At 42.2% G+C, this 12,587-nt stretch overlaps 2 protein-coding genes across 7 annotated transcripts; one reads left to right on the top strand and one right to left on the bottom strand.

Annotated features, from left to right (window-relative positions):
* Positions 1-1,989: 1,989 nt before the first annotated feature.
* On the top strand, positions 1,990-5,263 carry SRSF2 (serine and arginine rich splicing factor 2). 4 transcript variants are annotated; one of them, XR_013391836.1, is made up of 5 exons: positions 1,990-2,615; positions 2,985-3,295; positions 3,593-3,696; positions 4,251-4,363; positions 4,828-5,263. XR_013391836.1 is itself a non-coding variant. In XM_028717039.2 (3 exons), exons 1-2 carry the CDS (start codon positions 2,254-2,256, stop codon positions 3,286-3,288), a joined length of 666 nt encoding a protein of 221 aa, XP_028572872.1. In that variant the 5' UTR covers positions 1,992-2,253; the 3' UTR covers positions 3,289-3,295; positions 4,251-5,263. The 4 variants fall into 4 exon arrangements, 1 of the variants encoding a protein (XP_028572872.1); XR_003705144.2 differs by having other exon boundaries at positions 4,251-5,263; XR_003705145.2 differs by lacking the exon at positions 3,593-3,696 and having other exon boundaries at positions 1,992-2,615.
* Positions 2,023-12,176, bottom strand: METTL23 (methyltransferase 23, arginine). Of its 3 annotated transcripts, none has more exons than XM_028717038.2 (5): positions 12,062-12,176; positions 9,912-10,016; positions 8,985-9,222; positions 6,257-6,341; positions 2,023-6,020 (listed from the first exon to the last, which is right to left on the bottom strand). In XM_028717038.2, exons 1-5 carry the CDS (start codon positions 12,065-12,067, stop codon positions 5,837-5,839), a joined length of 618 nt encoding a protein of 205 aa, XP_028572871.1. In that variant the 5' UTR covers positions 12,068-12,176; the 3' UTR covers positions 2,023-5,836. The 3 variants fall into 3 exon arrangements, with proteins under 3 accessions (XP_028572871.1, XP_077780369.1, XP_028572869.2); XM_077924243.1 differs by lacking the exon at positions 12,062-12,176 and adding an exon at positions 11,637-12,003; XM_028717036.2 differs by lacking the exon at positions 12,062-12,176 and adding an exon at positions 11,439-11,630.
* Between the last annotated feature and the right edge of the window lie 411 nt (positions 12,177-12,587).

Raw genomic sequence — 12,587 nt, 5'->3', positions numbered from 1 at the left:
TTAGTCAACACAGAAAAGCATGGAAAGGACTTGCTTAGTTGTTTAAATGATACATTTAATAAGGAATTGTTGACTCCATTAAAAAAACATACATTTCTGCTTCATATATTTAAATAATCTCAATGAGTGGTAAAAAGAGGTAAGATATCTATCATTTACTTAATTGGGCATGCAAGTTATGTGTGTCAGTGTTTTAATTTACTTTCTCCATACTAGAATGTGAAGTACTCAGATATAACATGTACTGTAATGCAGTAATAATTTATATTACTTTATTCTTCCATCACACAAGAAAACCACTTTTTTAATTAACAGTTACACATTCCCATGAAGCTTTTTGGTGACAATGCAGCACAACAGATTAGGTGGTGATACATTCTGGTTCAGTGGTATGTTTGGAATGTGGGCAAGATATTGCTGGTGCATAAAAAGGTTGGGAGGCATTGTTTTTAGATGCTTCTACCATCATTTCATAAATCAGAGTGATGACCTCTAATATTTCAGTATTTTGTCAGCTAAACATTTCACTTGTGGAATCAAGTAGCCAAACACTATTTTTGGTCATAGCCAAACCCAAAAGAAAGGGACGCGGGTGGCGCTGTGGGTAAAACCTCAGCGCCTAGGACTTGCCGATCGTCAGGTCGGCGGTTTGAATCCCCGCAGCGGGGTGCGCTCCCGTTGCTCGGTCCCAGCGCCTGCCAACCTAGCAGTTCGAAAGCACCCTCGGATGCAAGTAGATAAATAGGGACCGCTTACTAGCGGGAAGGTAAACGGCGTTTCTGTGCGCTGCGCTGGCTCGCCAGATGCAGCTTGTCACGCTGGCCACGTGACCCGGAAGTGTCTTCAGACAGTGCTGGCCCCCGGCCTCTTAAGCGAGATGGGCGCGCAACCCGAGTCGGACACGACTGGCCCGTACGGGCAGGGGTACCTTTAAACCCAAAAGAGGTGCCTTATTAACTCACTAGTGCATTGCCCCAAGAAAAAGATATTCCATTTGGGAGCACTACTAATTCACCTGTCTTTAAATCTGTTTACGTCAGTGTAATACTTTTGTACAGAACACAGTTTGGTAGGTTAGGTTGCAATAACGGCTATAAACCTCCATAGAACAAAATACAGTAAGATAGGTCTATGCTTCCATAATATGGATTTTTTAAAATGCCAAACTTTTCCTCTTTTTTTGCTGTTCACATTCACTAATGCACCAGTTGTAATCTGCAGTCCCCTTAGCAAAAAGCTTGCTTTATGGTGTCATGATTGCTTCTGATAAAAGCAATACTGGCGGGCTATTATCTTCTGATTCGACCCTCACTCCTACCACCACATCAGACCAACGCAGCACGGCTCCAATCAACATCTCCTCCACCTAACTCGGCACTAATAGCAATGGGCGGGGCAAAAGGTAGCCACGCCCTCATCCCTACTTCGCGCCTCTTCACTGCGGCAGGAAGGACATCATCGCTCCGCCTCACATCCTTAAACCGTCCAAGGCTCTCGTGCACGCTACGTGCGTACTACAGATTTCGCGCGCGCGCTCCGTAAAGATCAGTTTCCGCTCTCCCTTCGTCGCCATTTTGAATCCAATACTTCCTCTTTCTCCACAAGCGCTATTTGAACGCTTAAAAAAAAATAAACCCGCGCAACTTGTAATTAAAAGAATCTTAAACAACATGTTTTCATATTTGATTCATCAAATTTAAAAACAGTACATAGTCATCAGGAACAGACATTTATGTATAATACGTGTGTGTGTAATCTCTTCCGGGGTTTCAAACCTAACGGCGCCTGAGCGTCCAAAACCTTGTAATTAAGTTTACAGTATCTCCCTTGACGGCCCACTTGCGCCGCCAGCGCGTTTCCATGACTATTTCGGTTGGGAAAACGAAAACGGGTTTTTAATTTGAATCGGCCCAACTCTGGGAGTAGGAGGGAGGGGGCAGGGTGGTCTCGCGGTTTGCTTCCGGGTCACCGGCGGCCATTTTGTGGCGCTTAAGTGCTCGGGGAAGGGCGGCACCTCGCTCATTTGCTCGTGGCTGCGCGGAGATGGTGGTGAGCGAGTGAGGCCCTGTCCGCGCGCTTGAGACTCGACCGCAGGTCCCGATACCTGCAGCCCTAACGGAAGAGGCCTTCCGCCGCTACTCCTCACCCCCAGCCCTCTCGTCACGCGCCTTCTTTCCCCACCCCCGTCACCGCTCCGCTTCTCCGGCGTCACCCCCTCCTCCCTTCCCTTCTCCCCTTTCCCCTCCCGCTGCTATGAGTTACGGGCGGCCGCCGCCGGACGTGGAAGGCATGACCTCGCTGAAGGTAGACAACCTGACTTACCGCACCTCCCCGGACACGCTGCGGCGCGTCTTCGAGAAGTACGGCCGCGTCGGGGACGTCTACATCCCCCGCGACCGCTACACCAAAGAGAGCCGCGGCTTCGCCTTCGTGCGCTTCCACGACAAGCGCGACGCGGAGGACGCCATGGACGCTATGGATGGGGCCGTGCTCGACGGGCGGGAGCTGCGCGTCCAGATGGCCCGCTACGGGCGGCCGCCCGATTCCCACCACAGCCGCCGGGGGCCCCCTCCGCGCCGGTACGGCAGCGGAGGCTACGGACGTCGGAGCAGGAGGTGAGTGAGGGGGGGGGAGAGAAGGCCCCGCGGCTGCTCCGGAGGCCAAGGCTGGGCGGGTGGAGGGGTGTATGGAAAGTGGGATCTTGGGCGTGTGAAGGTAAAGGGAGTGATTGTTGCGAGTAACTTGAAGTGGCAAACGAAAGGCCTGTGTTCTTTGCGGATCGCTTTGGCTCAGGTCGGCGGGAAAAGAGCTGGGCCACGTGATCCCCGAGGGCGAGGGATCGAATGGGCGGCGCGGAGTTTTCCCCTTTAGGCGTCATAAACGAGATCTGGCCGGGAAATAGCATTGTGAGTTTCTAGCCGTTACTCAATCCGCCCTTTTTTCTCCCTTCTCAATCCTTCCTCTAACCCGCCCGCTCTCCGCAGTCCTAGAAGACGTCGTCGCAGCCGGTCCCGAAGCAGGAGCCGCTCCAGGTCCCGAAGCAGATCGCGCTACAGCCGCTCCAAGTCCAGATCCCGCACACGATCCCGGTCTCGTTCCACTTCCAAGTCCAGGTCTGCCAGGAGATCGAAGTCCAAGTCCTCATCTGCCTCCAGATCTCGCTCCCGATCGAGGTCCAGGTCCAGATCAAGAAGCCCCCCGCCTGTTTCAAAGAGGGAATCGAAGTCGAGGTCCCGTTCTAAGAGCCCTCCTAAGTCTCCCGAAGAAGAAGGAGCTGTGTCATCTTAAGAATATGGTAACGTGTCTGGCGGCCTACTGTATTTGCATGCTGTATTGTAGCACTCTAGTGGGTATTGGGTTCTTGAGACAGGATTCTAGCGTAAGTAAATCCTAATGGGGCATGTTCGTTTCTGAGGAGGGCATTTTAGCTTATGGCTAATAAAATAAAATGCAATTTTTTACAGAGACTATATTTGTGTTTTGTTGCAATTAATAGCTTGCTTTTTAATATCTATTGTTTGAGACGCAACCTATTTCTGAAATGACTATTTCTTACTGTTCTTACCCAACATCTGCATTTTCCCCTTTAAAGCTGCGGTCTCCTGTTTGCTTAAAGAATATTGGCCAGTATTGCAGATTTTAACTGATTTGGCTGATCCTCCAGGGACCAGTTTCTGTGGGCGTGTATTGGAGCAGGTTTGTCTTTAAATGTTAAAGATACACTATCCTGTTAATGACCAATCAGTCCTGTGTTTACAATGCTGAACGGCATCCAATATTTTTAAAAGTGGAAGGTGAATTGCAAGAGCTAATGGAAATCAGTTTTATCTAAAGTACGATTGTGGGCTTCTAAGGATATGTAGGGTGGGGAAAATGGATAGTGTGTCTTTAACCTCCCTCAAATTGTTTGGTCCTGTTTTTTCAACGGAAGTGGGCCTAGAATTGTTAAGTTACACAACTATTTAATGATTCTTCAAGGTTTTGAATAAGAACTAATGCCTAATGTGAATTGGGCTGGATTCAGGTTAAGGGTAGTTCGATCTTAGCCCGACACTATGTAACATCAATAATGGAGATTCAAAAAATTCTCATGCTGTCTACATTAGTATCCAGTATCATGGTGGGAGGTGGGCATTGCACATTTCTAAAACAGTGAGACAAGGCCAGTATTACTAGGAATCAGAGCATCCATAAAATATGGAGGACATACAAAGGGGTACCTTGCTGAACTATACCTTTTTCAAACCTAGATAACGTCAAAAACATGAGAAACCTACATAAAGGAAGCCTTGGAGGAAGTACGATCGTTCGAATCGCCAGTCCATTGGAGAGATCCCGGCACAACCAACCAGCTGTTGAAAAGGTTATTTTGTAACACTTTGTCTAACTTTTACTTTACTTTTGAGCCTCAAATGGCAGACTTTTACATTTATGTGCCATTTTGTTGCTATTATTCAAATTTCTTGTAATTTAGTGAAGTGAACGACTACAGATTTCATTATTGACTTGGATATGTGAGGTAAAATTTTCATTTTTGTTCATGTAGTGCTGATTTTGCAAATAAAAGTGATAACTAACTTGCTTCCTCAAGTTTATTAAAGATCTATGCAGCTGTGATATGCTGAATAGCTTAATGCTGTCCACATGCTCAATTTTTGCCTTTAGTCTAAAATTCTGAAATTTTTAATTCAAATGCATTTGCAAATACTTCGTTGAAATAGTATCTACAAGTCAAACGTTAAACTTTACAGCTGACAATTATTTTGAACAATTTGTTTTTATCAGACAAAATTCTAATCTCTTCTCTTATGTATTTTTGTGCACTAGGCGCAGTTGTGTAGCAGTTGAGTAATGCTGGTTAGCTGTTAAGGTGGCGTGTTGCAGTGCAGAGTGCTTGGCTGTTTCCTGTTTTCTCCTGATTGCTCCTGTAACGATGCCTTGTCGTGCAGAAACAAATGGCTGTCCAGTTAATTATAATTGCCTGACAACTGCACTTCCAGTCACCCGGGCCTTGCATAAAAATAACGGAGCATACAGTGAGCACATCTAGCTGGTGGTAAACACACCTTATTTTTTTCCAGAATGGTAAATTAGACCATCTACATATGTGAACTTGGATATAAACAAATGTAATGTTAAAAGCATTTGATTCATTCCTCTGTAAGTACTGACTTTGAGTATCTCTTACAACATTCTATACTATAACCACTGTGTCTGTAGTTTAATAAAACACTTACTTGGTGTTCAGTTTTTTGAACTCTTATATCCTGACTCTGCTTTGTATGTTAGAAGCGAACAAAATCTGTCCTATTTCAGAACAGTAGCTAATGTGTATTAACCTTCATTTAAATATAACAAATCACATTTGGAGTACTTTTCCTTTGAAATTTGTATTAATTGTTCCAGATCTGCAGGATAGGAGTCAATAATGTACCTCTACAGTACACTATAGTAGAGCACACAGATGGGAATATTGCACATAAGTCATTGGAGGTGTTTTCTGGGTAGTGGATACATGAAGTAGGAAACTAAACTGATTAAGCAGAATATGTGATCTTAATGTGAGAATGGCTGCACTAAAACTTTTAATAAACATGCTGTGTACATTGACAGCTATGTTGGGGGCAACTGCTACTTCACTGCTTAATGTTGGGGGAAGAATAGGGGGAACCCTTGAATTGCAAGGAAAAACACCACTTCATAGTGCCACATAAACTCGCCATTTAAGAGCATCTATCGTAAACTGGCTGAATGTACAGCTTGCTAGTATATCCAACCCAAATGTGTTAGAGGTAAATAACTTTTATTTTAAAACAAATCAAAGCAAACCTCTCTTTTAAACAGTAACAGGATCTGACTTGGTTGCTTTATTTGTTGTGAGGATCAGCATTTCAATAGTATGTCTCCCCGGAAGAGTAGAGCCTGCCAGTTGTTCCTTGTTGGCCTCAAAGGATTGCAAGGGCACAGAGATGCTTTCCATTTCCCATTTGTGAAGCAGTCCTTCAATACTCCAGTCAGCACTGAAAGAAACACCAGTCAGCACTTGAATCTTTATCATTCAATACCTAGGCTTGTGTAATCGCCAATGTATTTTAAAACTGGCTCCTCAGTAACACTTCAAGGTTACAAGTCACAGAACACCTTGTAAAAATACAAAAATGGTAATAAACTAATAGTGTGCACATTTTAGACCAGGGTCCATCAGTATGCCCTGTGAAAATGCTTGAAACAAAATACCAATACAGATACAGCATACCTTCTGATTTGATGTGTAGTCCAGAACTGAGCATGCGGATTCTTTGCCATTAGGTAGTGCACTGTACTTATAACATCTTCAAAGTCTGTATGAAATAACAGAAGTATTTAATGCGATAATACTGTAAAGTGGTGGCATTTTACTTTTGTGCCTTTTTTACTTTAGTCTTTAAAAACCTAAGCTGCCATTTATTCCATGTTGGAGAAGGGATATAAATGTGTAGAAGTTGGTAAATTATGTGCACTATATTTTGCTGTACAATGGCATAAATACTGTTATCAGAAGTATAAGTTGTAGTAACATCTATTCTAAAAAGCCTCTTCATATAAGCTTTGTTCTTTGAGTGTGTGGGGCTTTCAGCCAGTTTTGCACATGAGTTCTGCCTGTTTTTCAGATCTTGACCAAGTTTCTGCAGAATGGGTAGTGAATGGGACTGCCAACCGCATCCTTGGCCCATGGCTACACTGGCTTAGGCTAATGGGAGTTGGGGGAACCAAAGGTTCCCCACCCTTGTAACTATATTTGTTTATCCAGCTGAATAAGAGTACAACCATTGTATCTGATTCCCATTTCAAAATAAACTGTTCCCATGTGACAAGTGCAGAAAAATATTACACTGTACACACACACATGTATCGGGTAGCTTTACATAGCCTTTACTGGTCCTGACTAATTTTTTGAAGAAAGCGCAGGTGGAATATTCTGCCTATCTACCACATGTCAATAAAAGGCCACAGTGTTCCCATACTGCCATAATAATGGGTTATTTGCAGCTCCTAAGATTGTAAAAATTAAAATGATTACAAGCACATGAAAGAGTGAGGAAGGTGTGTTGCTGTCCTATTTGTGTCATGTGCCATCTAGTATGCAGAATTTTGCACCCTTAAGACTGGCAGGTGCCCAATTCATTGTGCTATCACTTGAACAACAATTTAATCAACAGTATTCTAGTTCATAGGGGAGTGGGCCATGGCTTGATGGGGGCGTAGACACTTCGCAGAGAGAGGTGTTGGGATTTAGCTTCATTAAAATACCTTGGGTAATGAGAAGAGTTTGAAAAGTTCACTACACGATACCCACAGCAAGTCGGAATAGCCAAACTGATGAGACTTAAAAGTCTTAACAACATCTGGAGGACCATAGGTTCTCCAGCCCTATAGACTAGTGGTTCTCAAACTTTATTTTTACTACTTTGCTAACAGTCTTGATGGACTTTCTTTTCTACAAATTCAAACACACAAAATACTTTTGTAACTGCAATTTTCATTTCTGATGTGCTTCCAGCTTGAAGGGATTTTTGTTGCTGTTCAATACCTGTATTTTTAAAACCACCACAGCATTATGAACATAGTGGCCCCCAGGTCATGGCATTCTTAGCCTGCTTAAGAATCTGGCGCTGATCAAAACTACATCAAAAAAAAAAGAGTAGGACCAAGTTGCTTTTTTCACATAGACCTTTAGCAATAGAAAATGCTGACCAAGATGAGTAATTGTCCAGAACAGCTTCATGTTTTTTTTTTATTGTGGACATGTTGGGCATTCTGCTCTTGTTGGAAGGAAGACTGGAATATAAGAAAATGAATTCATTTTCATATAATTGACCAATGATACTTAGTCTGATATATATTAATGAAAAGCAAATATTTGCTACTTTGCTAGATTTCCATGAGTCAGTAATTTAAGAAAAATTCCCATTTACTTTCCAAGTTGCTCTATCCTAGTATACTCTTGCAGTGCCTCAAATCAATGATTTACCATTTCTGTCATTGCAGAGCTCCCACACTTTGTGTTTTGATGATAGTTTTAGGAATTTCAATGTATTGGAGACCAAGTCAAAGTTCATGTCAAATACTTAATTCACAAATATTCTAAGAATGACACCCGGACCTTTAAGCAGAAAGGAATATCCTTTTTTATTCCTTTTAATTTCCTTTGCTAGTTTCCACATCACTAGTATTTTACTGCATGTCTATTATTATCAGTGCACATAATTTGCATGTAGAACCACTTTTCCAATATTTGCACTGTTAACCACAGCCTCTGTGTAAATATATATATATATGCAGGTTTTGGTGTCCTCGGGTGTCTTCCCGTGTAAAAGTTGGGGTGTCTAGGCGACGTTTCGACGAGGTCTCACTCGTCATCTTCAGGCTGGTGCTTTCGGCTTCTTGTTACTGGAACAGAGCAGGATCTCAGTGTTTGAGTTCCTATAAATACTGATGAGGAGGTGTGGTGTATAGCCTCCAATGTTCTGGGCAGAGAGGAAGTTCCCAGGCTAGTGTGCCTTTTCTTCTTTTGTTCCTTAATTGCTTGAGGGATATCATGAGTGATTTCTTGAGTGATATCCTGAGTACCACTTAGGTGGGTCATTAGGTGTGGATTAGTTGCTAAAGCCTTTGTCGCCTAGACACCCCAACTTTTACACGGGAAGACACCCGAGGACACCAAAACCTGCATTCCTGTACCCGTGAAAATCTACGAAAGCAAATATATATATATATATATATATATATATATATATATATATATCTCAAGGGGAATAATATTTTTTCTTCACCAATTTAGATAACACACATGGCAGACAGGAGTGGCCAAGGAGAGCTGAGGAACTACTCAGGTTTTTGTAGCCACCATTCACACCAATTTAATTTGGTGTCAAATTCTATGCTATGGTATCTTCACACAGATGCTCAGAACATGCACAGCAGTAGATAAAACTAAAAGTTACCTTCTGGTTCGAAAAAAACGTCGGATGCCAAAATAATGTCCACTGGAGGTAAGGCCAATAGACTGGGTGATACATGACCCCAGGTGAGTCCTATGACATATACTCCTGAGAGGTTATTCATCTGGCAGCTTCTTCGACAGTTGTCCAAACACTGAGGGGATTCTGCATTATCTGACAATATAATTTCTGCTCCACATTTTGCTGCCACTATCCCAGGAAGACTCACACCTGCTCCAATCTAAACAGAGTAAAAACTGATTTTTAGCACCAAATGCACGTATAACAAGTTCAGAACTTTACTACAGCTTGGCTGTGTTTCTTCCTCATGATCATCGATAACTGCTAAATGAAACAAATAAAAACATACCAGCAGTTTACTCACTAGAAGCCTCTGTTTCGTTGCACAATCCGATTTCTAAGGTCTTTTTCTACTTAAAACCATTCTAGAAAGCAGTAATTTAATCTTTGGTTGTTTCCTTCAGAAATGAACTGTGCCAACAGTTGTGGTCTGGTCTACATTTGCTTGCTGCAGTTTTTTAGCAGGAGAGCTTGAATGGGGAAGCAGGTATAATACTGCATGGTCTGCTACCCTATTCATATGGTCCATGTCCCAGAGATTTATGGGACTAGGGATTCCTGAATACTGATCCTGTCAAAGCCCTCTGTGTTGCAGAGAGCTAGATAACATCTCAAGGGTCACACCCATGTTTTAAATATATAGTTTTACTTTATTTTAAAATTATAATTTCATACTATAAACCTATAATCCAAGGTGTTGCATTTCCATGTTTGTTTTCAGGGCCTGACCTATTCCTGTGACTAATCTGTTTTCACTTTTTAATTGTAACCCGCACTGGGACCTGCTGGCAAAGGGCGGGTAAATTTTATAATGATGAAGATGATAATAAAATGATTACGATGATTTACCTCCAAAATTCTCTTGCCGCAGACTAGTCTTCTATGAAACCACACATATTGGGCCAGAACCACTGCACAGGGCCAAACGTACATGCCATATTGGGGATCAAGGACCTGAAAAAAGGACATCTTGCTGTAAAACATGGTTGCTTCAGAAACATCTTTTAAAGAAACATGATACAAGTGCATTTTAAGTTTTCATCAGTTTTCCTTTTTGTAATGGGATTTAGCTAAAGTGGTGCTTCAGGTTAAGAACAGTTTCAGGTTAAGAACGGACCCCCAGAACGAATTAAATACTTAACCCGAGGTACCACTGTACTCTCATTTTGACTCAAGAAAATCACCATTTTATAGTTTAAATCGGGGGAAATAAATACAGTAGACAAAAGATTCACAAAATATTTAGGGGTATGCATCCCCCCAGAAAGAAAAGATGTGTTATGGAAGCATTTGTCAACCATACGTTGTATTTGCTAAATTAGCACATACAGATAAGAAGTCAAATTACATATAAAGCACTTGTGCATAAAGGACAAATACACAGACAAACACACATACTCTTTCTATTATTTTTAAAAACATAAATGCAAACTGTGCTGAAGTTTCAACCCAGTCTGGCACATCACTGAGGCATGAACCATACATAAACACGTGCAAATGGTCGAGACAGTGCATATATGCTGTGATTTGTTTGGCTGTGAGAGTAGAAGTGGCAAAGATCTGCAGAGCAAATAGAAGCTTGAGATACAAAAGAGACAAGAAAAAAAATCCTGAATTCATTGATTTGTCCTACAAAACGATCACCTGTACCTTACTTCAGTGATTCACAAATAATGGAACAAATTGTGCTAATGGATCACAGGAAGAGCCATCATATTTCTAGCTGCTGGTGAATGCTAAGGAAAAAAATCAGCATAATGGACTAACAGTGCAGTCTTGTACATCTCTACTCAGAATAATGCTCCATTTAGTTCAATGGGATTTATGCCCATGTAAGTGGGCACAAGATTGCAACCTAAGTGGTTTCCACTTTCAGATCAATACTTGAAATTTAAATAGTCCTGAACTAAGATGAAATGTCGTCATTGTTACCTCCTTGTCAACAGATTTGGAAAAAAAGCACTACTTTTCTTTTGCAACAGAAAGTCCTGCCAAACCTTTGCAGGGTGGGACTAAAATAACAAGGCTACCTTTCCATCTTCACAGTTCGTTTTGTTTTAAAACAAAGCTTATCACAAAAAATAACATTTTAAAAATCCTACAAAATTGCCCTTAGTTTTCTCCTAGTAGTTAACATAAAAACAACTCAGGTGATTTTGCCTATCAAAATAAATTAAGCGGCTTTCATTAAAATGTCTCTAAGTGGCAAGCAACACCAAATGATTCGTGTGCAATTTACTAGTAAATGCAGACGCATTTGATACATATATTTCTGTATATGTATCTCCTGCCCCATATTTCTTCTGCTTTAAATTGCATAGTTCCAAATTCTGCTTCCTGCAAATACGCATTTAAAAAATGATAATGGATCAGCACCTCAGGAATAAGCACCACTAGCTGATCTCTTTCTTCTTCCTCCTCCTCCTCCTGATGCTCTCCTGCAAACCTGTACTCCCTCACACTGAATTTGCATTCCGGCTCGCACATGGGAACCCTTTTCCCGGCAAGAAGGAAAGCTCCCGGTACATAGACAGACAACCATGAGGTGCTTCCTGAGCATTGGCTGTATCTTACTCGCTTTGGACTGATGTCTAAGTGGACCATTCGCAGTCAAGAACGTTAAAGGCGTCTTCCGGCCAAGCACCCTATCGCAGCCAGTTACGAGGAGGGTGGGGTTAGGAAAAGCAGCAGACGGGATGGTGGAGTTTGTGCTGCAGCAGGGGTCCCTCGCCTTTTAATTTTTGTTTTATTCCGTCTTCATGGTTCGAAGTACCCCTGTTGGTTCAATTAATGCATTACTACTACGGAGTTAAAAAATAAATAAAAATAAAAATCTGATGAGGTGAAATGCGGGGAGAGAACACCTAAACCAACACACAGCGAAGAGCAGCTGACTGATAATGGCCAGGAGCTTTTGTGGATCAGAGCCCACTTAGATGCATGCAAGTTTTTAGTTCTTTGGTTCTTGGTTCTATTTAAAGAACTTCCGTGGGACCTACTTCCATCCGATGCACGATATCAGGCACCTGTGATCAAACCCACGTTGCGACATAGTCCTCATGCCTGCGCAGAGTCCGGCAATGTCTATGGTTTGGAATGCCACGTGTTGTTTTCAAGAAATATAAAGCACCTCCGACTGATTGAGCATATCCAGCACACTTTGTCCATAATGCTGCAATCGTTTGCACACTTGCTTGGGGCTGAGCCACTGACTTTAAGTATGATTAAACATGGATTGTTTAACCATCTCCTCGAGCAGCCTTTAATGCGTCTCTTTCTTTCCTGGAAGGGGTAACTGTCGTGTAGCAAAAACGAAGGGTGGGATTCGACGAAGTTCTACTTAGAGTACACCTATTGAAATGAATTTGAAATTAAATTGTTCTTGCATTTCAGTGGGTCTACCCTGAGTTGAATACCACCCAAAGACTTGTGTGTGTCCCCTTATGAACACATGCATTGGGGCAAAAGCTTTCGTGACCTCAAGGCCGCTTTACGGTGCATCTGAGGAATCTCGAGTCCACGAAA

Source organism: Podarcis muralis, chromosome 2, assembly GCF_964188315.1.
Source record: "Podarcis muralis chromosome 2, rPodMur119.hap1.1, whole genome shotgun sequence".
Classification (NCBI taxonomy): domain Eukaryota; kingdom Metazoa; phylum Chordata; class Lepidosauria; order Squamata; family Lacertidae; genus Podarcis; species Podarcis muralis.
Note: the sequence above shows the minus strand (reverse complement) of the source record. Positions and strands in the feature narration are given on the sequence as shown.